Genomic DNA, 23,339 nt, shown 5'->3' with positions numbered 1-23,339 from the left:
TTCCAGTGCCGGCAGGACTGGGAATAGCTCATGAGATCCTTGTGGTCTGTCTGTCCTCTGATCACAGTCTTTTCCAGCACCCTTTGGTCCTAACCTGATACCTGGTCCCATTGCAGAGCAACACCCCGGTCGTGCTGACACCCCCCCTTCCCCTGGCTCTGCCCTCCCTTCACGCTCATCTCAGCTGTAGCACCTTGTGCTGTTTGACATCTTCCCGTGCTCTGATGTGTGCTCCTGTGTGGCAGGTGCTCCCCGAGGGATAGCTGCGAGCGAGCAGACGAGCCGTACCGATTCGCAGGCAGCATCAGCCAGTGCATGACCGTCACCGTGCAGCCCAGCAGCATCTCGGTCTCCGAGCACAGCCTCCCGGTAGGTGCTACTGGCCAGGGGCACACTTGCTGGGAGAGAGGTTCATAATGAGCAGTCCATTCTCCAACCTTTTCTCCCTTCCCATTGGCACAAATGTTTTCTCATGAAGTCAGGCTCGCAGAGGGGCTGTGGGGGGAGAAAGGGGTCACCCGAGCCAGGGAAGAAACAAATTCCCCTTCCCCTTAGGCCTCGGCTCACATTTCTCTTGGTCTGGTTTCATGAGCTGTTGAAAGGAAAGGCTTTGTTTCCCCAAAAGCTCATCTGTGAGCTGGGCTCAGGCCTGGCTCAATGAAGCATCCCAGCTGTTGCTCTCAGAGCCTCCCAGCACCCCATGGCAGCTGGTCCTGCTGCATCCCCTGCCTGCTCCCCGCCGGCACTCGGTGATGGATGGTGTGGGGCTCTGGGAGGCCACTCAGCCCTTCACACACTGGTTTTTCATGGCCACTGTCCCCATTCATGATGGGGTCAGTGGGGACTCGCTTCTAATGGCCACACATGCCTCAGGCAGGGCTGGATCTCCTGTGCGTGCAGAAGGCTGTTGTGGGGCAGTCACTGCTCTCTCATCATGAGAAGGCAGCGTGCTGCTGCTGCTGCTGTCCCAGGTTTCTGATGTGGGTGTCAGGGTGGCAGTGTTTCTGTAGAGCGACCAGGGGGACAGAAATCTGCATTTGCCACCTCTCCTGAACTGCAGAACCCCCAGGCTCAGCAAGGTGGGTTTGTATTCAGTAAAGAACCTTCATCCTTGGCTGGCTTCCACCTCTGCTCCCCATGAAGGGCAGCTGGCCAGCTGCTGTGGGTGGATGGGTCACGTAGGGGGATCAGTACTGAATGAGAAAGCAGCAGATGCTGAAAATACAAAGGCAACTGGGGCAGCTCTGCCTGCTAACAGGTTCCTGGCTGTGTTTTGTCTCCCTTCTGCTGCTCCGCTCCCTGCCTGCAGCTCAGCCTGCTCGTGGGTGATGCTCCGGACCTGTCAGCTGGGGTCACCTGCCTCTTTGGAAACCTGACAGAGGTGGAAGGGCAGGTTTCGGGCAGCCGAGTGGTGTGTGTTTCACCAGCAGCAAAAGATGTTCCTGCCATACCTGTGGATCAAGGTAAGTCACTGACTTCTGGACAGTAACACAACGGCTGTGCCACAGCCTGGCTCTCTGGGTGGATCTGGAATATGGGAGCCCTCCCCTCGGCCTGGTTCAGCACCCACAAGTAGGTGGATGCAGTTTCTATTTTTCGGTCCTGATCTTTGGGTTGTTTCTTCATTAATGTCACTGCTGTCAGATTCTCTCTTCCCATAACCAAAATGCTACTTGCTTAAAACTCAGTTTCTCCTTGGCATCCTTCCAGGTGTCAACCGTGTTTCCCTGCTGGTATCTTTGTGTTTCTAAGGCATTATATGGAGCCGGAGACTTGGTGAACACCGGGGCTGAGAGCTGCCATGGCAGTAGTGCTAGTGTAGACTCACAGCAGCTCCAGAAGAGCTATCTGCTCTTAATTAACTCAGAGCTGAGAGCTTTACTAATGCCCTCATTTCCAGCATTGTCTCTTATTCAAGTCTTGGGCTGCTTCTCAGTGGTTTTATACTGGAGACAGAATCCTTTAGGGACCAGGCTGAGATTCCAAAAGCATTTTGACCATGACCCAACGCAGTGCTTAGACTCTGCCTCTCCAATGCATTTTGCCCTTGAGCCCGATTGAGTTTGGAGGCACTGCTGGAGACAGCCAGCCAGGCCCCCTGGGGTGCTCGAGGGCAGGATCTTGGGGATGCTCAGCCCCCAGCCTGGGGAACTGCTGCAGACTCACCATGGGGGGAGCAGGGAGATGAAAGCAACCTGGCTTGCACCTTCTACCCCAGGAGCGGATGGCTGAGCACACTGGCAGGTGGGGAGTGGGTGCCTCTGTGTCTGCTGTTGCTTCCCTCCTTACTGCTGGCAGGACTGATGGGCTCTGGTTTGCATCCCCAGACTGGTTCGGCGTGGTGCTGCAGCTGAAGTCACAGGAGACCGGGAGGACGTTTGTCAGCACGGAGTTCAAGTTCTACAACTGCAGTGCCCACCAGCTGTGAGTGCTCCCTTCCCATCCCTGAGCAGAGCCAAACACCCTCTGAATCAGAACCCCACACTGGGTTGGGTTGAAGAGACCTTAAAGCCCATGCAGGGCAACAGGCAGGGACATGTTCCACTAGAGCAGCTTGCTCCAACCTGGCCTTGAACACTGCCAGGGATGGGGCAGCCACAGCTTCTCTGGGCACCCTGTGCCAGCGCCTCAGCACCCTCACAGGGAAGAGCTTGTGCCTAATACCTAATCTAAATCTGTGAAATGGATGCTGGGCTTTGGGATCAGCGGGCAGGGTTATTGCTCTACTTGGTTCATCCAGCAGCCTCGTGCATTAGAAGGGGAGCCCACCAGTGTCTGTCTTCTCTGAACGTCTCTGGGTGCTTCTGTGCCTTGGGAGATGCAGGTGGAGCGAGCCTGAATAAACCTTAACCTGCTGGTGCCCCCAAGCTGTGTGATTCTGCAACTGTGAACTCGGATGCAGCTTTGCAGGCAGCTGGTGGAGGCAGAGCAGAGGGTGCTGAGGTGGGCTGCAGGCAGCCAGAGGAGGCAGAGCCCTTCCACACTGCACTGCCCTGGAGGGCAGGGTGCTGGCTGCGGCGAGGATGCTCCAAAACACCAGCATTGGGCTGCTCCGTGTGGGGCTCAGTGCTACTGAGCATCGTGGCAATGTATCCCCCATGGACACATCTGCTGGAGGGCAGCATGCAGCTGCCTGGCCTTAAGAACAGCTTAAAAACCTGAAGTACTGAGCGGAGGTACCAGGATGAAAGGAGCCCTGTGAGTCCTTTGGTCCCCACATGGTGCCTCTCCATGTACCCATTACCCCAATGATTCTGTTGTGCTCCCTCTTGTGCACAGCTCTGTCCTTATGTCCTTGTCCCTCAGCTGGGCTCTCCAGCACCAGCCTCTCCTGGCTGTGATCACTTGCAGTCCCTCCAGCGGTTCCTCTGCATCCTCGTGGGTTTGAATTTGTATGAGGGATGGCATCACAGAGACCCCTTTTTCACTTAGAGTTTGAATCAAGAAAGGCAATTTATCTTCCCTGGCCTGTCATTTGGCTTCATCTGACCATGCCTTTCCACCAGCTTGTATGTGGAGATAAAGTGCTAACAGGGTGGTAAATCTTGCAGCACTTAGATCATACCAGACTCGTTATCAGGGAGTTCAACAAGGGCACGAGCCAGCCTGGCAGGAATAAATCACAGCATGCAAAAAGGAGGAAGGAAAACAGGTCTCAGCCAGCGGAGAAGAGAGACCTATTGATCCTGGGACTTCATTGCAATGAAAGCCATGGGCCTGTGTGATCAGAGAGGTCCTCCTCCACTGGCACCAGTTGGGAAAGCTGGAGGCCAGCGTGGGGCAGGAGGGAGAAGTGCTATGGACTGAAATGGGTCAAACAAATGAGTAATTGGAAAAGCTTGCAACACTGGATATCCTTCTCCAGATTTGCATGTCCATGATTAGAATAAGCTTCCTTAGCTATTAAGGTCACTAGGAATGCCTCAGAAGGAAAACACAATTGAGGTATTAAAACTCAAACGTGTTCCTGTGGCAGCAGCCTGCGCGAGGCATTGCCCAGCTGGCAACAGAGCCTCTGCCCTGAGCCCTGCTTTCCTCAGGTTCGAGTTTTCTGCCTAAAGCCATGCTCCTGCTTCCTTGCTGGTGCTCATCTGCTTGCACTGATGCTGGGATCGCTCCAGTGCATCCCTGCCCACTCCAGGCAGCATCACCATCTCTGGAGCTGCAGTTACACCATGGAGCTGAATACCACGGGCACAGCGTATGCTTACCCCAGCAGGCTGTCACCAGGACACATGGCACGGGGGGTTGGCCTCAGAGACGGAGGAGGTGGTCACTGCAGATATTAGCAGCTCTCATGGACCATGTGTCTGACGGGCAGCCAGTTAGTGTGCAATGAGCCCCCCCAGGCAGCCCGCTGGCAGCTGGGGCCGCCCCGTGTCTGAAAAGGGTCTGTGTTCTTTCAAAAGCATTTCATAAACAGTTCATTTCTTCCAACGTGAATCAAAAGTGTTCTGTGAAGAGCACTTGCTGGACTCGCTGTGCTCCAAGGCCAAGCAGAAATGTTACTGTTGACTTGAAGCATTCCTGACTTGTAAAACAACTGATCCAGTTTTTCCCAGCCCTGCCTTGTTTTCCACTTTCTAGAAACTAAAAAACCCCAAGTCTGGTGCTTGTGCATTATTGTGCTTTATTTTACACCAATGCAATGACGTGCAATAAATCCCAGCCTCTGTTTTATTAGTGAATGAATGGGGGGCGTTGCTTAAAGACTGTCTCTTAAGCATGTGTTTTCCCAAACCTGTTTGTTGGAGCTAAACGTCTCTCCAAAGGAATTGCTTTCCCATGAAGGAGCCTGAGCCTGGGCTCCTGGCTAGGCCCATCTCTTACCCTATAGGCCCCCCCAGGTGATAACCTCCTCTCAAACTCCTCTTTCTCCCCCCAGGTGCCTGTCTTGTGTGAACAGTGATTTCCGCTGCCACTGGTGCAAATACCGGAACCTCTGCACCCACGACCCCACCACGTGCTCCTTTCAGGAGGGCCGGATCAATGTCTCTGAGGTACTGGACCAGGGGTTTAGCTCTTTCTTCTTTGCTTTTCTATGGTGCAGGTGGCGTAACCGATGGATGAAGTTCTTGGACTTCCCATGGGTCGGGGCACCTCTCTTGGCTGGCATTGAAAGTGCAGATGTGGCTTTAAAAGAGCATGGGAAGAAATGGTCGGTCAAGCTAAAGCGATGTGTCATGGAACCCCTGATGGCAAGCAGCAAGTCAGAGGCAGAGCTCTTGGTGGGACCCATTCAGTGGGTTGTGTTGGCAGGTCTGATATTTATGGCAGTAGCTTGACTGTGAGCTGATTAAGAAGGGAATTACAGATGTGAACAGCCCCAGAGTTTGGAAAAGAGAACTGATGCCGGTTCCAGCGCTGAGGACCACGAGCCGTCTCTCTTAACAGTTAATAAAAGGTGTGGGGCTCAAGTCCAAAAATGCTTTTAATGGTTGGAAGGAGGTATTAGCCCATTAACAGCTCTGCCAGGTCTCCTACATGTCCCGAGGCAGAGCGATCCATGGATGAAAGGAGTTTCTGATCAATTCCTGATCAAAGATTACCACTAACCCCTTGGTCTGAGGTTTCTGCACCCGTTGTCTTGTCCAATTCCCACACCCCTGCCTGCTTCAGGCTCACTAGATACAGAGCAGATACAGCCTCTGATGCTGGTAGGGTTCTGGTCTTCATCCTTACTGCCCCTTCACTAGCTTTGTAGTACCTGAAATGGGTGCAGGTCCTAAAGCACTGAGGAGATAAAAAAGGGTTTCAAAAGTGCTTTGAAAATCTTGTGTTTTGGAAAGCAGGAAAGGCAGGAGTGAGGACATAGATGAATCTTAGAAGAAAGGACAGTTAGGGTTAGGCAGCATCTGGGCAAACCGTTATCGGTGAGTAACAGACATAGAGGAAAACAGAAGAGATTGGTCAGTGGAGTAGCACACTGAGCTGTTAAAAAGAAGTGACTTTAGCTGCTGCTAAACCAACAGTAAACTTGAAACTTAACTTGGGGACTTTCTGGTTAAAATGCTGCCAGAAAGCACGTAGATACAAGGCAAGAAATGTTAATGGACTGCACGTGCACAGACCTCAGTGAGAACCAAGGGATGGACAGCGTAACAGGGAGCCTTGCTGGTGGCAAGGGACAAGAAGGATGCTCCGGCAGCAGCCTCAAGGAGTTATCCAATGCAGCAAAGGGAATGGATACCCAAGGGGAAGCATCCATCCTGGGGACAAACCTAAAGCTTTCTCAGTCCGGTTCAAAGTCAAGCAACTTCCTTCCAGCATAACAAGAGAAAGCAAAACCCTTTCCTCCTCCTTCTCTTGAGCGATGTGCGGGTTTTTCTCCTTCACACTCAAAGCATCACTGTCTTCCCAGGCTTTACAACTGTAGTTCTCAGTTCTCTAGGTCTTCAACCCCATGATCTCAGAAGTGTTTGAGAAGTCTCTGGTAAAGCAGGACAATCCCATTATCTCAGTTTTCCTCCTGGGAACGCACAGGACTTGCCTGAGATCACACAGAGGAAGCGAGTGGAGGAGCTGGTGTCTCTGCCAGTTCCTGCTGGGATCACAGGACTGTTGCATCTCCAAAGAACTTCCTTTGTCAATCTTCATCTTGTAGAGGTTGTTTCTTACCAGGGGATGTTATACATGCTATCTCATGTGCTATCACACCTTCCCAGTGATGACTTTTGATAAGGGCTGATGATTAATGATACAGATGCTCCACTGTTCATCGTGACTTCTCCAGACCTCTGAACACACAGGCAAAACCAGCCACCGAAAGCCAATTTGCTTGCTTATTTAAAGCACACACAGTGCACTGCTAATGCCTTTATTACAGGCATTTCACTCCGGCTAGCACAAGGCACGAAATAAATGCTTCCTAAAGAGTTTCCTCTCCGAAAACAATTCAGGTCATGGTGTTTTCACTGTGGCATGGCCTGATGTATTAGCAAAAGATTTGTGCTTACCGGCATCGCTCCCTTCCTAGCAGAAGGTTGGGTTTGGAGCTGTAGCATGGTGATAACCATGGCAGTGCCTCCACCATGGAACAAGCAGCACCAACATGCACTGCCCTACTTTGAGTCCCATGTGCCTCCCTCATGTAAGATTTACACATGTTCACACGGGGGTGGAAGTTTTCTTGTGCCTTTAATTTAACAGAAAATATCTTGAATATTCCCTCTTACTCCTGACCCATCAGAATTTGTGTCCCAGTGGGATTCGATGCGTAACAAACTCCCTTTGAAGCTCCTATCTTGAGGAGGGAAAATTGCTCAAAGCCTCAGCTGCTTTACAAGGTGATAAGGAAAAGAAAGCCCTTCTCCATGAGCTGTACACTTGCTCCTCGCCATCTTCTGATTGTACTGACCGAGGTAAAGCATGTCAATAAATACAGAACCCTTCAGAGCCTTTAAAGCAGAGATGTCTTCAGGGCACAGCTGGTTCTTAACATCCTCCAGCTGGTGGGAAGTTTCTGACATGGGGTAAACCCAGCTCTTTTGCGGCTTCTGTTTTCAGGTGGTCAGTTAATAATTAGATAAGCAACTCAACCTTTCCTTAGCCTGAGGCTTCATTTCTCCACAAGGATGCCTGCAATGGGAAGGCGAAGGTCTGGGGCTGGCTTGCACGCCCAAAAGCAGAGTTTCTGTAAGAAGAGGTCTGTGGATGTGTAGCACTGACTGTTTCACTGCACAAAGCTTTGGATCAGGCCTGATAGTGATGTTTTAATGTGTCTGAGGTGGCTGGGTTAATGTGCGTGAGGCTATAAAATGTCTCTTAAAATGTATAAAAGAGGGATGTAGGTACATAGACATCCTTACAGCCCATCCTAGTGGAGGCCAGAACCATGTACATCCTGTTAGTTACCCTGAATGTGGGATCCTGTCCCTCTTTCATGCCCACTGACTGCAGACTCCTTTCAATTCTCAGTCTTTTTAGAGCAGCATCTTTGCCTCTGGCTGTGCCCTCAGATGCCAAGAGCTGCTTGATGTGCCTTGAAGGAAAGAAACCAAAATCAAACCTTCTTTATATCTGTTTTCCTAATCCACATTGTTGAATATCTAAATGGGAACTGTGGTATTTAGGAGATAACTCGGAGCCGCATCCAAGTCCACCAGAGTCAGCAGTTGGCTTTGCTGGGTCACATCTAACTTCTGGAGGGATGTGTTTGTCTGACAAAGTACCATGTAGTACCAATGGTAACAAAAATATCACAGTACTTCATCCATTAATGGGTTACAGCATGCGTGTACAGCACAGAGCTCAGGACAGAAGGGCACTGGGTAGGAGCTGCCTTTCTTTTCATGTCTGGTTTCTAAGGAGCAAGGTCTACTGTCCTTTCCAGTAGCATAAATGGAGAATAATGCGTTTCCCTGAGTGACAGGGTTTGTAATTTACATCATTGGGAACACAACTGGGAGCCAGAGGTTTACATTCATGTGCCACATTCATTTGTGTTTATAACTTTCAAGTACGTGTAGCAAGTTAACGTATGTGGAGAGCTGGGGTTTTTAAGATGAAAAGTATGATAACAGTATATTTTCTTCCATTTGGGCTAAATCCCATTTCTAGGCATTTTTTTATTCAAATAGAACTATATTTGACCTACTAAAACTGCTCTGTTTTAAACACAAATACTAACCATGGGTGCAGCTTCCTACTCCAGAGCTGTGCGTATTGAGGGAGGCTCTAAGATATTTATCACCTTGGAATCTTTGAGGCTAAAAAGTGTTGAAGAAGCATAAAATGCCTTTGTAAATGGTGTGCAGTGATACTCCTGCGTCAGACTCTTGTCTTTCTCCAGCAGATTTGTGTTTATTCTGGTGCACAGAAGTCAAGCAGGATAATGAGAGGATTCAGGATGTGTTTGTTTAGGGAGAGGAGGCGGTAATGGCCTTTCTAACTCACTGCAGGCTTTGCTTCTCATGAATTAAAAAACAAAGTAAACTGATTAGGGAACAAATTGCATATTCCGGCTGCAGTGTCCCTCTTTTTCTGTATTTTCTGGATGCTCAGCTCTTCCTGGTGCAGGGAAGTGCAGAATCAAGCTCTACAAACAGGTGCCTCCGTGGTGCTTCCCAGCGCCATGCACTCCGTGTATGCCTCTTCTTCATCAGAATCCCAGTGTAAGACTTTTTCTGCCACTGAAAACCAAAGGGAAAAGTATCTGTTATGTCCTGCTCGCCTCTAATGATGGCAGAGCAATTTTTGCTACCAGCATTTTCAGCTCTAGAGAGCGGATTTCAAATGTAAGTCCTCTCCCATGTCTCTAAAGAAAGAAGCATGTCTTTAGCAGTCGGCTCACGAATGGCAGTGGCCAGGAAGGATAATGGTCCATAACATACTCATTATTTTCAGGACTGTGCACTGAGGTTCTCCCACTAGTGGTGAGACTGAAGGTTTCTTGTTTCCAATCATGATGTGATAAAAGATTCTGGGGCTTCAGGTTGTCTTCATGCCTTTTCTCCCAAAGATGGGCTTTGCACAGGGCTGGGGACCAATCTGTCTCCTGTTGGTCCTGGATATGACTTTGAGGTTAAATGCAAAACCTTAAATGCAGCCAGATCTCAAGCAGGAGGAGGTACAGGTGTGTGATGCATCCTAGAATGTACATGCAAAGTCCACTCAGGATGGGTGGAAGCCTCCATGAATCCTAGGAGTTTGCTGATGGTGGTGCCAAGGCTGAGCTGGGGGTTAGATCCATGAGAAGCAGGGTCTGCAGGAACCTCCGAGCTAAACAGCACAGTGGCATTCCCTTCCAGCCTGTAAACCTGCTCCAGTGCAAAAAAGGGCTTTTTTTCTCCCTTCCCAGCATAGCTGCTTTCTGGACATTGGAGTTTAAACGTGCTCTTGGCTGTTAATCCGTGAAAGGCCCTGTTAGGAATAAAATCAAAAATATAGAAGGCAAAGTGCCACTAAAAGGGTTTATGAGGCAGCGGTTCCAGCTACTGCCTTCTCCAAACCGGGGTAGCATCTGGTTCTCATTTAGTACTTGCCTGAGCCAGTAGTGAAACAGCATCCCATCGGCCTGGCTGGGAGCTGGAAAGGGGACGTGGCTTGGCGTGTGTCACGGTCATTAGTGGGAAGTGGGGATTGTCTCCCTGGATAGGCAGTCCTGGTGGGAGCCTGGGGAGGATGCTGATGGCTCTCTTTGTGTTGCCATCTGGGTGATTGACTTGAATCGCTTGGCAGGGTGGCAAAGGCCCTGGGATGCCAGTGTGGGATTTGGGAGAGGGAAGGGAGATGTCAGTCCATTTTTATACTTCAGTTTGGGATTAATCCTTCAGTGTCGATGCTTACAGGTACTTAGGTACCTAGTTCTGTTAGATCAAAGCAAATTAGAGCTAAACAGTATGTAAATACTTCTGATGGTCAGAGCCTTTGTTCTCTGTGTGCTGCAGTTCTGGGTATGTAAATTGAGAAAACCCTGTATCTCCTGGTGTGTTATGAAGAGATAATGTTGAGGATATTGACATCTCATGGCAGGAATATTGTACAGTTATCAGGCACTGACAGGTCTTGCTTTGCTGTTCATCCCAGCTGTGGCTACCCCATCCCTGGCAGTGTTCAAGGCCAGGTTGGACACAGGGGCTTGGAGCAAGCTGCTCCAGTGGAAGGGGTCCCTGCCTGTGGTAGGGGATTGGAACTGGGTGAGTTTTAAGGTCCCTTCCCATGCAAGCCAGCGTGTGGTTCTATGCCCTAGTTCATGCTCGTGGGGACCTGGAGATCTGCTCATCTGTGGAATGATGTTTGCAGGGAGAGTGTCCTTTTATTTTGCAGACAGCATCTTGCATAGCAAAATCTCCTGCAATATTAAAACTCGTTATTAATTTACAGTTGCATGATTTTGGACAGACAGTGGCAGAAGTGAAGCAAATCACTTCTGTGTACTTAATGTTTTAATTGCTGTGCTTAGTCTTCAGAATACGTAGTTTTGGAGGCAGCATCATTTTGCTCTTTTCTTTCCTCCTTTATTGCAATCACACAGATGTTTGAAATATTTTCACATGGTTTTCAATGGAACACTTAAAGACTGCTTCCAGTTTCGTGGTATTTTGTGTACCCAAAACCCAGGCTGTTTTCAGGGATTGGGGAGCTATCCTCACACATTCCTGCATTGAGCTCTGAACTCCTGAGCTTTAACTTGTTTATAGACTGATCACCAAGGATGAAGTCCCATTCTTTATGTGAAGTGAACGACGTGAAATGAAATGCCTTTGTGCTGTTTCGTCTCAGCCCCACTGCTTCCCTTCTCCTCCTCCAGGATCCTGCTGAGCAGCCTCTGCCTGCTCCTGGAACTCAGCATCCCTCCCTTTTCCTAGTTGTCTCCTGAAACGCCTTTGCTCTGGCCTGGCAGGGTGACTGATAGTTCTGTGAGGCTCTGGCTGTAATACACTTCTCAGTTTGCATTTGACTTGGAAAAATGCATTCTTGGAGCAGCTCCTGATTGCATCCTGGAGGTGCAGAAAGACTTTGATCTGCAGCAGGAGCCGGTGTGTGCTGGTTTGAGTCATTGAGCTTCGCTGGGACATCACCTTCCTCCTGCCCATGGGGCTGTGCAGGCCAGCAGTCTGGGTTTGCTCTTGCTAACGTATACAGCTTGGGGTACCTGTGTCCCAAGAGTTGGAGATTAAGGCTTAGAATCAGACTGGTTAAGGCTAAACTGGTTTGGGCCTTAAAGCTCATCCAGTTCCAGCTGTGAGCTGCAGGCAGGAGCATTGCAGTGAGCTGGTGGGATGTTTCAGAGGTGTCAGAGCATGGCAGGGGATGAGAGCAGATAGAGCAGAAATTAACATCACCTCAGAAATTAATGGCACACTTGGAGGCATTTTACTCAGATAGCACAGAGGAGAACAGTACCTGGTAGCGAGAGGGAAGCACATCCCATGCTGCACAGAGCCGAGGGGTGTAAGGGTGAAATGGGATTAGAAGCAGCTCGGGGGCTAAGAGCAGCCCATTGCTCTCCTGGAACAGCGGGGCTCAGGCAGAGCTGGAGCAGCTGATAACACACGGCCACTGCTGCAGGAGGGCAGAGTGAGAGCTTGTGCCTCTGCAGATAAAACCCACGGCAGGCTCGGAGCAGGGAGAGTGCCTTCCATTGATTCCCTGAATAGCAGCGTTCCTTCTGTGGTGAGAAAATCAGTGTCAGCCTCAACACAGGGAGACTGTGAGGGGGGACTCTTCATCAGGGAGTGTAGTGATAGGACAAGAGGCAATGAGTTCAAACTGAAACAGTGGAGATTTAGGTTGGATATAAGAAAGAAGCTCTTCCCTGTGAGGGTGCCCAGAGAAGCTGTGGCTGCCCCATCCCTGGCAGTGTTCAAGGCCAGGTTGGACACAGGGGCTTGGAGCAAGCTGCTCCAGTGGAAGGGGTCCCTGCCCGTGGCAGGGGTTGGAGCTGAGTGAACTTTAAGGTCCCTTCTAACACAAACTAGGCTGGGATTCTATGATTTCTGCACTTAACCTGCAGCCGCATCGGTGGACTGAGAAGCGGCTGGTGCTGTGCACTGAGGATGTGCTGGGACATCAGCCCTGCCCATCAGAGCAGGGACCAAGACGTGGCTGGAACTGCAGATCACCATTACTGCTGTAACCTTTCCTTCTCTTTCATTGCCCCACCAGGACTGTCCCCAGCTCTTCCCCACAGAGGAGATCCTGATCCCAGTGGGAGAGGTGAAACCCATCACGCTGAAGGCAAGAAACCTGCCCCAGCCCCAGTCTGGCCAGCGCGGGTACGAGTGTGTCCTCAGCATCCAAGGCGTGATCCACCGCGTGCCTGCCCTGCGCTTCAACAGCTCCAGTGTCCAGTGCCAGAACAGCTCGGTGAGGGACCAGCAGGGTGCCCAAAAATGGGTGTCAGATGAGAAGGGGATGAGCTCAGTGATGGGGAGAGTGGAAAATCTGGAGTGAAACTAATCCTGGAGTTAAACTAATCCTGAATTCCTGGTGGGAACCTGCCGTGGCCATGTGAGGTGTTTCATTATAGCACCAGCTGGGAGAAGATCCTTTATCTGGCAGTTCCCTGTCTGACTGAGGGGGGTCAGCAAAGAGGAGGAGGAGGGAACGCAACCAAAGGTGTTAAGGCAGGCTAATTCACATGGGGGAGATAAAGCGAATCACAGACCCCTTATCGGGGATCTCTCCAATTCCAGGGCACTGTAGCTGCATGAATACAGTAATGCTGAAAAGCAGCATGGGGCAGGGAAGGAGGGGGAAAGGAAAACTGCTGGAGGAGAGAGCACAGTGCAGCAGAGAGAGGGAAATCATCTGAATGATGCTGTGGGGAAGCAGGCAGGGGAGGGTGGCTCTCCTCCATAGCTTGGGGCTTAGCCAAGCCGGTGGACCTGCCACATTTTAACCCAGAACACCCAAAGTCACCCTGGCAGGTACTCAGGGATGCCAAACGTGAATGGCAAATGCAGCCCATGTTTGGTCTCGTGTGGCACACTCCAGCTGGAGGACAGGCAGAGAAGAGTGTGGTCCTTCCCCTCCTTTCCATGCATTTGATGATGTCCATGGGCAAGGAGGGCCCGTTCAGTTTGCTTTAGGCAGCAGAACAGGGTCCACTTGAATATTCAGCACGGATGGTCTTAAATTGTTAATGAAGTTTTGAATTTTTAACAATTTCACTGGATATTTATATATCAGTGGCCATCTTTGGGCCTTGCAGCTTGGTGGATCATAAGTGTATTAATACTATACAGTACTTTTCCTATACAAAGAGATTTATAAACATTAGAGAAGCACTTTTATTCCTGTTAGGCTAATAGGAAGTGGTAGGTAGAGTATGTAAGGGCCGTTCTGTATCACTTGTGCAGAAGATCTAGTTTCACACCAACTCGTTAAAACTCAGGCCAAGTGAATCAGTACAACCGAATGTAAAAGTTAGTGCTGTACAACTACTGCACGGGGCACAGTCAAAGCAATCTGCTGTGGTTTAATCATCATTCCCTCATTCCAAAGAGGTGGGAACGTTCACTCACCTTTTTAAGTCTCTTCAGCAGCTCTTGGTTTGCTGAAAGAGAATAACAGAGAAAGGCCTCATTGGTGCTCATTGTGAGAATGGGAATTTCAGAATCCCCTGGGAATTCACCTAAAGCATCCAAATTCCCTCAGCCACAGCCCCCAGGATGCCCATGAGAAGGTGAATAATTCAATCCGGTGCTATCCTAGACTAGGCTGAAGCAGAGATTGGGAAAGGACCTCTCTGCACCATCTGTTCTTTCTCAGCTATTTCATCAGGCAGAACTTTGCAGTGTGATTTTGAAGCTCGCAGTCACACTAGGGTGCATGGTGATTGTGTGAGAAGATAGCCTGAAGGCAGCACTCCTTCCACTCTGATTAACTGGAGGGGCTGTATTGATAAGCTGGAGACTGAGTGACAAGAGCAGCCAAGGTGCGTGGAATAATTAATCTATTACCTCTCACAAGGACTAGATCTGATTTAATTATCTCTTCCTGGTGAGGAGGAGGAAGTCAAAGCAGGACCCTGGAGATGAAGTGTGGAAGTGTGGTGGTTCAGCGGGTTTAGGCGGAGAATAATGGTTTCTTTAAAAGAGAATTCTTTTCCTCTTAGTGCCTCCGGTGCATCCTCCAACCATTTCATTCTCAATCTTCTCCTTCAGTATCTCTATGATGGGATGGACATCAGCAACTTAGCGGTGGACTTTGCTGTGGTTTGGAATGGGAACTTCGTTATCGACAACCCAGAGAATCTGAAAGGTAACGTCTGCTTGAGTTGGCTTTCAGGACGTGGGAAGGAGGGTGGTGATGGGGCTGGAGTGTGGCTGTTGGGGCAGAGCAGCGTTAGCTGCCATCAGAGGCATTGTGGTCCTGGTGGATCCTGCTGTGGATAAGAGCAAACTCACTTTGCTCCACTGATAGTGGTGCTCACTAAGTGCCACTCATACAGCCTTGGCTGTGGGAACCACATGTGCAAGTCCAGTCTGCAGCTTGTTAAGTCAAGGGATATTAGATACGAGATTTAGATAGCAGGAAAACATTCTTCCTGATGGAAATGTGGTGAGACAATGGACAAGGTTGCTCAGAGAAGCTGTGGCTGCCCCATCCCTGGCAGTGTTCAAGGCCAGGTTGGACTTGGAGCAACCTGCTCTAGTGGAAGGTGTCCCTGGAAGGTTGGAACCAGATGGTCTTTAAGATCCCTTCCAACCCAAACCATTCCATGATTCTATGAAAACTCAACGAATGCCTTTGTACTCAGTGCCCGTCCCCTCTTCCCTGCAGTGCACCTCTACAAGTGCGCAGCCCAGCGCGAGAGCTGCGGGCTCTGCCTCAAAGCTGACCCCAAGTTCGAGTGTGGCTGGTGCAGCGGCGAGGCCAAGTGCACGCTGCGGCCGCACTGCAGCGCAGCCTCTGCACAGCCCTGGCTCGACTGGTCCAGCAGGAACGTCAAGTGCTCCAACCCTCACATCACCGAGGTAAGAGCATCTCCGGTCCTTTTCCAGTCCAGCACCAGGTTGGAGCAAGCTGCTCTAGTGGAAGGTGTCCCTGCCCGTGACAGGGGGTTGCAACTGGATGAGCTTTAAGGTCCCTTCAACCCAAACCGTTCCATGATTCTCCTCACTCCAGGCAGAATGGATTAGTGTCTGCCTCCTCCTTGTCTGAAAACCCACCTTTGTCCATCCAGTGCTGAAGAACAAGGAATAAAACACTCCACTGCTTCCCATGAAATTAATGTGCGGATCCAGGCACGTGGCCGGGATGCTCAGCCCACTGCCCCACAGGCAGCTGTCTCTTGCCAGTGATGCTACCAGCATCAGGGTGACCGCTATGGACTGTTGCAAGAATGCTCATTAAACGAGGGAGCTAATTAGTCTATAGTTGATGCTTCTGCTGTTTCTGTTCAGATCACTGAGGGATGCAGAGTGTCTCCCAGGAGCATTTTTACCAGTAAAACTCTACTCGGTCTGTTAACGTTACCATTAGGAGTGACACTGAGGTGGGCATGAAAGAAGACTTTGGTTTCTCACTTAATTAACTCCTCCTAAAACGCCTCCCTTGCCCTGAGTGTGTGGCCGTAAGTGCAGAAGGTGTTGGATCCAAGTAACCTGTTACACTGGTGCTTGTGGCGGGGTAGCACACAAGTTTCTGCCAGCTGAATAAGGGCCCCTGTACCAACAGAAGTTGCCTTCTAACTCAGATGAGTTTCTACACCAGCTTAGCTAAAGTGACTCATTCTCACATCCCCTGGGAGGAAGGCATCATCGTCCTTTTAATGGAGGAGGGGAGGAAAACGCAGAGGCTGGTGGGGCTGTATCAGGGCTGGGGATGGAGGAGGATGTGGCTGTGAAGTCCATCCATCCTCAGGGACATTAGCAAGCTTTTTGTATTTCTTTCCTAGACCTTCTCCCCAGCCACACTGTATGTTTAATGGGCAGGTATTTCCCTTGTGCTGCATTTTGTGTACTGCAGAGTGGAGTTTGTGAGGCTGCAGAGGAGCAGAGGCGGCTCTGACCGTGCAGAGACATGAAAGCATTAAGCGATGTTGAGAATCTCCTTTGGTGGGTTGGTTTGTTTGGCAAGTCATAGCTATCTTTATAGAGAGATAAAATGAGCCTTAAAGGCTTGCCTTGATGTTCACCTTGTCTTGCCAGTAGTCAGAAACTATAGGTTTCTTATCTGAGTGCTGTTCTTGCACAAGGTTGTGCTACACGATGAAAGCAAAACGGCCTCTGCCTGAGATTTCCTTCACCATAACCCATTCAGACAGTTACAGTGACAAAGTCTTAGAAGTCATTTATTCACCCCTCCTAAGCTAAGCAGAGAAGGGGAAAAGCACTGCTCAGCCACCCAGTGACTTGCATCTAAGCTCTGCCAGGTTGGCTGCAGGCATGGCGCTGCCACCAAATGTTTTATCACCATCCAGCTTGAAAACAACGCTTTTGGTCTCTGTCCAAGGAGAAAAGAGCAAAGCGTTGCTGCTACAGATTTCTTGTCTCCGTCACCAGGTCTGTGTGTCAGCCTTCAAAGCGGGAAGCGCAGGGTGCCTTGGCTGGGAGTGTTCTGAGTCTCAGGAGATTGCTCTGAATGGATTCAGAGATGTGGAAATCAAGTAGGAAATCACTGCTTTCCTTGGCAGATTTGCTATTGACCCACAGAGAGAGTCAGCAATAGAAAACACAGGTTCCAGGGGGATGCATCATCCCCTGGCCTCTGCTGACTGGCAGCGTTCTGAGCTGTGTGATTTGAACACAGTGTTGGGTGTTTTCCCTTGAACTCCACCTCCCTCCCTTCTCCTTACGAATTTACAGCTTTGGTTTTACTTATTCTTCATGAAAAGTCAAGTTTTCAGCTTTCACTGTTGTAGAAAAAGAAGGGGGAAAGGAGCAGAGGGAAGTAGGGGCCTTTTTTTGTGTGCTTTGAGATCCACTGATGGGAAGGGCACTGAGAGGGCTGAAAACTCTTACTCCTAAAACCTTTCAGCAACACAGGTTAACTTCTCTCAGCCCTCTTCCCCTGGGATTATCTTGGAGACCTTGAGCCCTTTACAGCCTTCATTGCAGTTGGGTTCTTTTTGCTGCCATCTGAGTTGTTTCAGTCTTTTGGGTACCAGTTTGCCATGTCCAGTGCCTTTGGGGGATGCATAACTAGTAAGAAGAGATTCTGTTTGAATAGCCATAAGAGTAAATGAGCAGCAGGATCTATTCAGTCCTGTTTCTGAGTGAGAGGCCCAGCCGTCACCCACAGTGTCCCTCTAACAGTGTAAAACTTCCTCATGCTCTGTGGTCTGAGCAACAAGTAAATAACCCCCTGTTTTCTTGCAAACAAGAGGCACTCTGATCTCCTACTTATTTATTTGCAGGCCTCATTAATATAACATCAATGCAACAAACAGCTGAAGGGGGGGAGTGTCAGGCTGAATAATGGAGTTGCTCTGCTGAGATAACAATTAGGTTCTGAATGTGCTATCAGCTATAGCAGAGACAAGAAGGGATCATGCCGGGATGACAGTGCTTGTGTGCTGGTTCCCTGCTGGGCTCATCAGCTGGGATCCAGCTAGCTTAGAGCAGGAGGAGGAAAGACAAAGAGAAGGAAGGTAGATGACATTCTGGGAGGGGGCAGGGGTTATGCCATTTATTCTGCAAGCCATGTGCTTGCTTTGCACCCTAACAGGTGCCAAGGGGTTATTGTGCAGAGTGGTCTTGGCTCCAGAAGGAAAAGCCCATCCGATTCACAGCCAGCCCTAGGTCTCCCTGTGTTGTGCACAGACTTCTCCTGGAGGCTAAATGTTGCTTTATGTCAGACATGCTGAACCATGAGGCTGAGAACATTTCTCCTGTATCGTTATAGAGGTGTCTTCTGCAGGCTGGGGAGGGAAGTGTGCTAGCACTGTGTTGGGGCTCCTGGATCCCTGGGATCACTTGGATTCCAACCTCAGGGATCCTTAGGATCCCTACCTTGGTTTCGAGAAAGAAGCAGCAACATCAGAAATGCAGTGGTGCATCTGCATCCCTTATGTGGTGTGAGTGCAGAGTGGGAGGGTAGCCAAGCTCCTACCACCACCCGCTTCATCTCTGTATTTGAACCCGTTCTGTGAATAACACAGTTCTTCAGCTTGCAGAAACCCTGGTCCTGAGCAGCAGGACCGTGCTTTGTTAGGGGTGGTGGGTTGCTTATTTGTTTCATGCTAGGCAAGGCTGCTGCTCAGGGGAGTGGTGACCAGCTCAGACATCAGCAGAACCAGCGTCCCTGCTCCCGCACCCCATCCACATCTCAGTGACAAAACTGCTCCAGTTTAGCAAACAACCTGAAGACTTCCAGCAGAGGTGCAGACCCCTGAACAGTAGGTGTCTAACTGCTGGTCGTGGCCTTGGTTTTAACTTAGGTGCTCTTTGCAGCTTCTCGTGACCCTCCCCAGAGCTCTGAGTGAAAACCCACTCTGCTGAAGCCTGGGTGCTTGAAACTTGGGAATATTGCTTCCTAATCCTGTCTGTCTCGGGTTGGGAATATGGAACGTGATCACAGCCAGCCCTGCAGCTCCCAGGCCAGCCAGGCTGGGGTTAGGGCAGCCCTGGGCTGGGTTTGCTGGAGATGCCTTGGCCACCACATGAGGAGGTGACCCAGGGCTGCTGCTTGGAGGGGTCACCAGCGCTCGATGTGACGGGACCTTTAAGACTTCTCTTCTCTCTGTGATTTTGACTGAATCTCTCCAGCTGTAATTAATCGAATGCATCTGTTCTAACCCTGGGGCTGCTTTGTGGCACAGTTACTTCAAAACTGTTCAATTAGTGGCCACTAAAATCTAGGTCGAGTGGAGGGAGCTCCATATTGGGGATTTTCCAGGTCAGGACATCTTGAAAATGCAGCATCCGCTCTGCTTTGTGTGGGGAGGCTCCACTGGCTGTGGGGAGGTCAGGAAATGGTAAACTGGGACTTCTTTTGAACAGTGATGAGACCACGAGCGCACGTGCTCCAGCAAACGCATTTTAACGTACTCTAGGGCTGCAAGAGACAGTTGTAACTGTCGAGTACATGAAGTGCCGAGCTCAGGTAATTCCCATTACCAGCGCAGGCCTTCAGGACTTGGTGTAATGCAATCCAATGTGATTTTGTAGCGTCTTTTAAGGGCACGCAGAGCTAAATGGTACCGAGCCTGTGACGTGGTGTGAGTTACAGAAAGCAGCAGCACGACAGAGAGTGGATGGTGAATAAACCAGAAGCCTCCGTCATGTGGTTGAGGGCAGAGGGAGGTAGAAGTTGGAGTCTACACAGAGGAAGGAGGCAGGGGGTTGTTGTTTGGTGTATGGAGCAGGCTGAACCCCAGCATGTGTGGCCAAATCCCATTCAGGAAGAGGTTTTGAAGAGCTCAAGTCGTTTGCCAAAGACAGGGCCGGAACAAACAAGCCTGGACAAGATTTCTCCATTAAATTAATTGAGTTGCATTATTGGGGATTATGTTTGTTTACGGATAACAGCTGTAGCATGGGGAATATTTGTAACTCACCCAAGAGAAAGGATGGACCGGTGGCAGATGAAGGGCAACTCTTTGACAGTTTTGGGTCCAAATTTTGTAACGATGTCTTATTGTAATTTATCCTCCTAATTGAAGAGGACAGTGTCCTTAATGAACGTCTATAGGAGCAGAGATGATTATGGCTGAGGCAGGCTATAAACAGGCAGCTTTAAAGCACACACCTCACACTTTAACATTTCTAAGTCATTTGAGGTGCCAACTTCCTAATAAAATGTGACATTAACGTTCAGGGAGCAGCCAAGGCAGGAGTTACAGATCTCCAAAGCAGCAGGCTACTTCTGAAGGGTAATTTACCATATTCTGGGTATATAAAAAAAGTCAGTCTCATCCTTCTGCAAGGCTTTCTGGGGGGATGGCACTGCCCATGCCTCTTGGCCAGCTCAGGGACCATGATGTCCTCCTTTGGAGCATGGCACAGACGGATTTCAGCATCATTGGGCTTCTCAAAGACATCCAGAGAGGAGTCATGAGAAGGTGGCAGTGGCCTGGGTTTGGCAGCAGGAGGAGGTGGAGGCTGCAGCACTCAGCATCCCTGAGCAGCCCATGGAGCAGACGCCTGGACACCAGCTCAGTATCCCTGTGTTTTGTTTCCCCCTAGATCCTGACGGTGTCGGGCCCGCCAGAAGGAGGGACGAGGGTGACCATCCGTGGTGTGAACCTGGGCCTGGACTTCTCGGAGATCGCCCGCGGGGTGCAGGTGGCCGGGGTGCAGTGCACGCCGCTGCCCGAGCACTACATCGTCGCCGAACAGTGAGTGGCTTCGTAGACCTCTACTGTCCGCCCTGTGGGTCCCCAGGGCTGGCCAGCCCACACAAAGCCTCTTCCCTGACCCCCAGCAAACCCACCCTCACAGGGAAGAATCTCTGCCATCTAACCTAAGTCTTCCCTGTTTAAGTTTGAATCCATCACCCCTTGTCCTATCACTACAGTCCCTGATGAAGAGTTCCTCTCCAGCATCCTTGTAGGCTCCCTTCAGATACTGGAAGCTGCTCTGAGATATCCACTCAGCTTCTCTTCTCCAGGCTGAACAACCTGAAGGGGATGAGGTGCTTGGATGCTCTCTGGGGGTGTCCAGCAGCCGTTTAAGCTTTCGTTAAGTGTTTTGTTTCCTTCCACACCAGCGTTTCTGCTTTGCTCAGCAACTTTTCTGATGAGCACCTTGCTGTTGATGCTGAGCTCTCTGCCCCTTCTGCTCCCCACTGTATTTGAAATGCAGGCGATGCTGCTGCCTGCACGCAGCCATTTGTTAGGCGGGTGAGGCAGTGACAGCCGCTTAATCCGAATGGGCCTCCACTGGAGTCAGTTCATTTATTTCACTAAGGAAAACGTCAACCAAAAATTAGAGAACAGGTACTGTAAGAGAGGATGGGCGAGCGAACCTCCCAAAGTGACACGTGCTCCTGGGGCTGTTGCCAGAGGGTTGCTCAGGGGTAGCCACAGTGCTCAGGAGTGTGTTGAGGGTCATCTGGGCAGAGTAAGAGGGGAGCAATACATGATGTCGTATAGAATGGTTTGGGTTGGAAGGGAGCTCAAAGCTCCTCCAGCTCCAACCCCTGCCACGGGCAGTGACCCCTTCCACTAGAGCAGCTTGCTCCAAGCCCCTGTGTCCAACCTGGCCTTGAACACTGCCAGGGATGGGGCAGCCACAGCTTCTTTGGGCACCCTGGGCCAGCGCCTCAGCACCCTCACAGGGAAGAGCTTCTGCCTAAGAGCTCATCTCAGTCTCCCCTCTGGCAGGTTAAAGCCATTCCCCTTGGCCTGTCCCTGCCTGCCCTCGGAGCATCTCCATGGCCTCCTCTGGACTTGCTCCAGCAGCTCCACTCTGAAGGGCACTATGGGCATGCAGAGCATCGCTGATGTTATTGCAGGAACAGCTCCAACCACTGCACCAGCAGTGCTGTCACTGCTAGCCGTTTGGGCTGTTCTGCTGAGCAGTGTTTTGTTTTATTTTTCAAATAAAGGATGGAAGATTATGGAATTATCCTCCTTTGATGGTATGAAACCCTGATTTTATAATCATGACTCTAATTACGGCTCTTGAGCTTTCGAAGTTTGTTAACATCATTAAAACATTTACCCTGGGCAGATAACAGCAAGCATTAGCAGGAGAGCTGTCTTTTAAAGATGAAAACAGATAAAAGGACCCTCTTAAGGGTTCTGTGGGCAGACTGAATTCCAAGGCTGTAATGACTCGCCATATGCTCCAGCCACGCAATCTATCAGCCAGCAATTAGGTTAATGTTGGTGAAAGGGCCACTTAGCCCAGCAATCAGCACCCCACAGCTCTGCCGAATGCATCATTTTGTAACAAGGTACCTGCTGGGAATTTGGCTTTTATCAGGAATTGGGATCAGGTGTATCAGGTCACTCGCACCCCACCCCGCACCCCATTATGATGGCTGGTGCTGTACAGCAGCTGCTTTACTGGCAAATCATAGAATCATAGACTCTAGTTTGGGTTGGAAGGACCTTAGCGCTCATCCAGCTCCAACCCCTGCCACGGGCAGGGACCCCTTCCACTAGAGCAGGGTGCTCCAAGCCCCTGTGTCCAACCTGGCCTTGAACACTGCCAGGGATGGGGCAGCCACAGCTTCTCTGGGCACCCTGTGCCAGCGCCTCAGCACCCTCACTGAAGAACTTCCTAAAATCTAATCTACATTTCCCCTCTTTCAGTTGAATATTATATAGTCAATAGATATCTAGTATTCAGTGCTTGGTGTATCCTTGCCTCTTGTGAGAGAAAACCTCCACTCTCTTCTCCGGCCTGTGGGGTGTCAGGAATCACTTCATCTTCCTTTGCCTATGGGCTGGCAGGAGCAGAGATGATTGCTCTCAAATGCCAGCTCTCCATCCTAGCCCACCGCCTGGCAGCACAGCAGCCCTGCCAGTCTGCAGGAGGAGAAGCAATGAAATAGCAGAGAGGTTCATGGGCAATGTCTGGCTCAAAGGCAGAGAGAGGAGCACGTGGCAGATGAAGGCACACAGCTGAGATGCTTCAGTTCCTGTTCTCCAAAGGCAGCATCTCTCCAGGCAACTCGTTTTAATATGCAGCAATAAGGGCGTTCACGTTAGAGCTCTTGACTATATGTGTGTATTTCGTTAGGCCTCCTGGCATCACCTGTGCACACTCATCCGCAGGTTGTTTTTCTTCCTTTAGTCTATTTTATGTTATTTGTAGTTAAATCAGTGCTGCTGAAGGCAGCTGACATGCTGCCTCCACAAATTGGAGCCTTTTATGTGTTGGCACATCATTGGCAGAGGAGTGAGCAGTTTCCCTGCTGCTCTGCAGAGGTGCCTTCAGCCTCACGTGGGAAATGATGCTCTGGCTCATCCTCTGACCTCACTGTCAGGGCCAGAC

General features: G+C 50.3%; 1 protein-coding gene across 1 annotated transcript in view; it reads left to right on the top strand.

The window, feature by feature from the left end:
- Positions 1-23,339, top strand: part of PLXNA2 (plexin A2) — a gene marked incomplete at both ends in the record, with an annotated part of 135,135 nt that overhangs the window by 76,841 nt on the left and 34,955 nt on the right. The window contains 8 exons of the mRNA XM_080633110.1: positions 246-369; positions 1,310-1,463; positions 2,328-2,424; positions 4,886-5,000; positions 12,610-12,810; positions 14,613-14,709; positions 15,232-15,425; positions 20,580-20,731. Of these exons, the coding sequence (XP_080489236.1) occupies positions 246-369; positions 1,310-1,463; positions 2,328-2,424; positions 4,886-5,000; positions 12,610-12,810; positions 14,613-14,709; positions 15,232-15,425; positions 20,580-20,731 (1,134 nt within the window). The remainder of the gene's footprint in view (positions 1-245; positions 370-1,309; positions 1,464-2,327; positions 2,425-4,885; positions 5,001-12,609; positions 12,811-14,612; positions 14,710-15,231; positions 15,426-20,579; positions 20,732-23,339) is intronic.

Source organism: Psittacula echo (assembly GCF_963264785.1).
Source record: "Psittacula echo genome assembly, chromosome: 22".
Classification (NCBI taxonomy): domain Eukaryota; kingdom Metazoa; phylum Chordata; class Aves; order Psittaciformes; family Psittacidae; genus Psittacula; species Psittacula echo.
The sequence above is the reverse complement of the archived record's forward strand: the minus strand, read 5'-3'. Positions and strand labels throughout refer to the sequence as shown.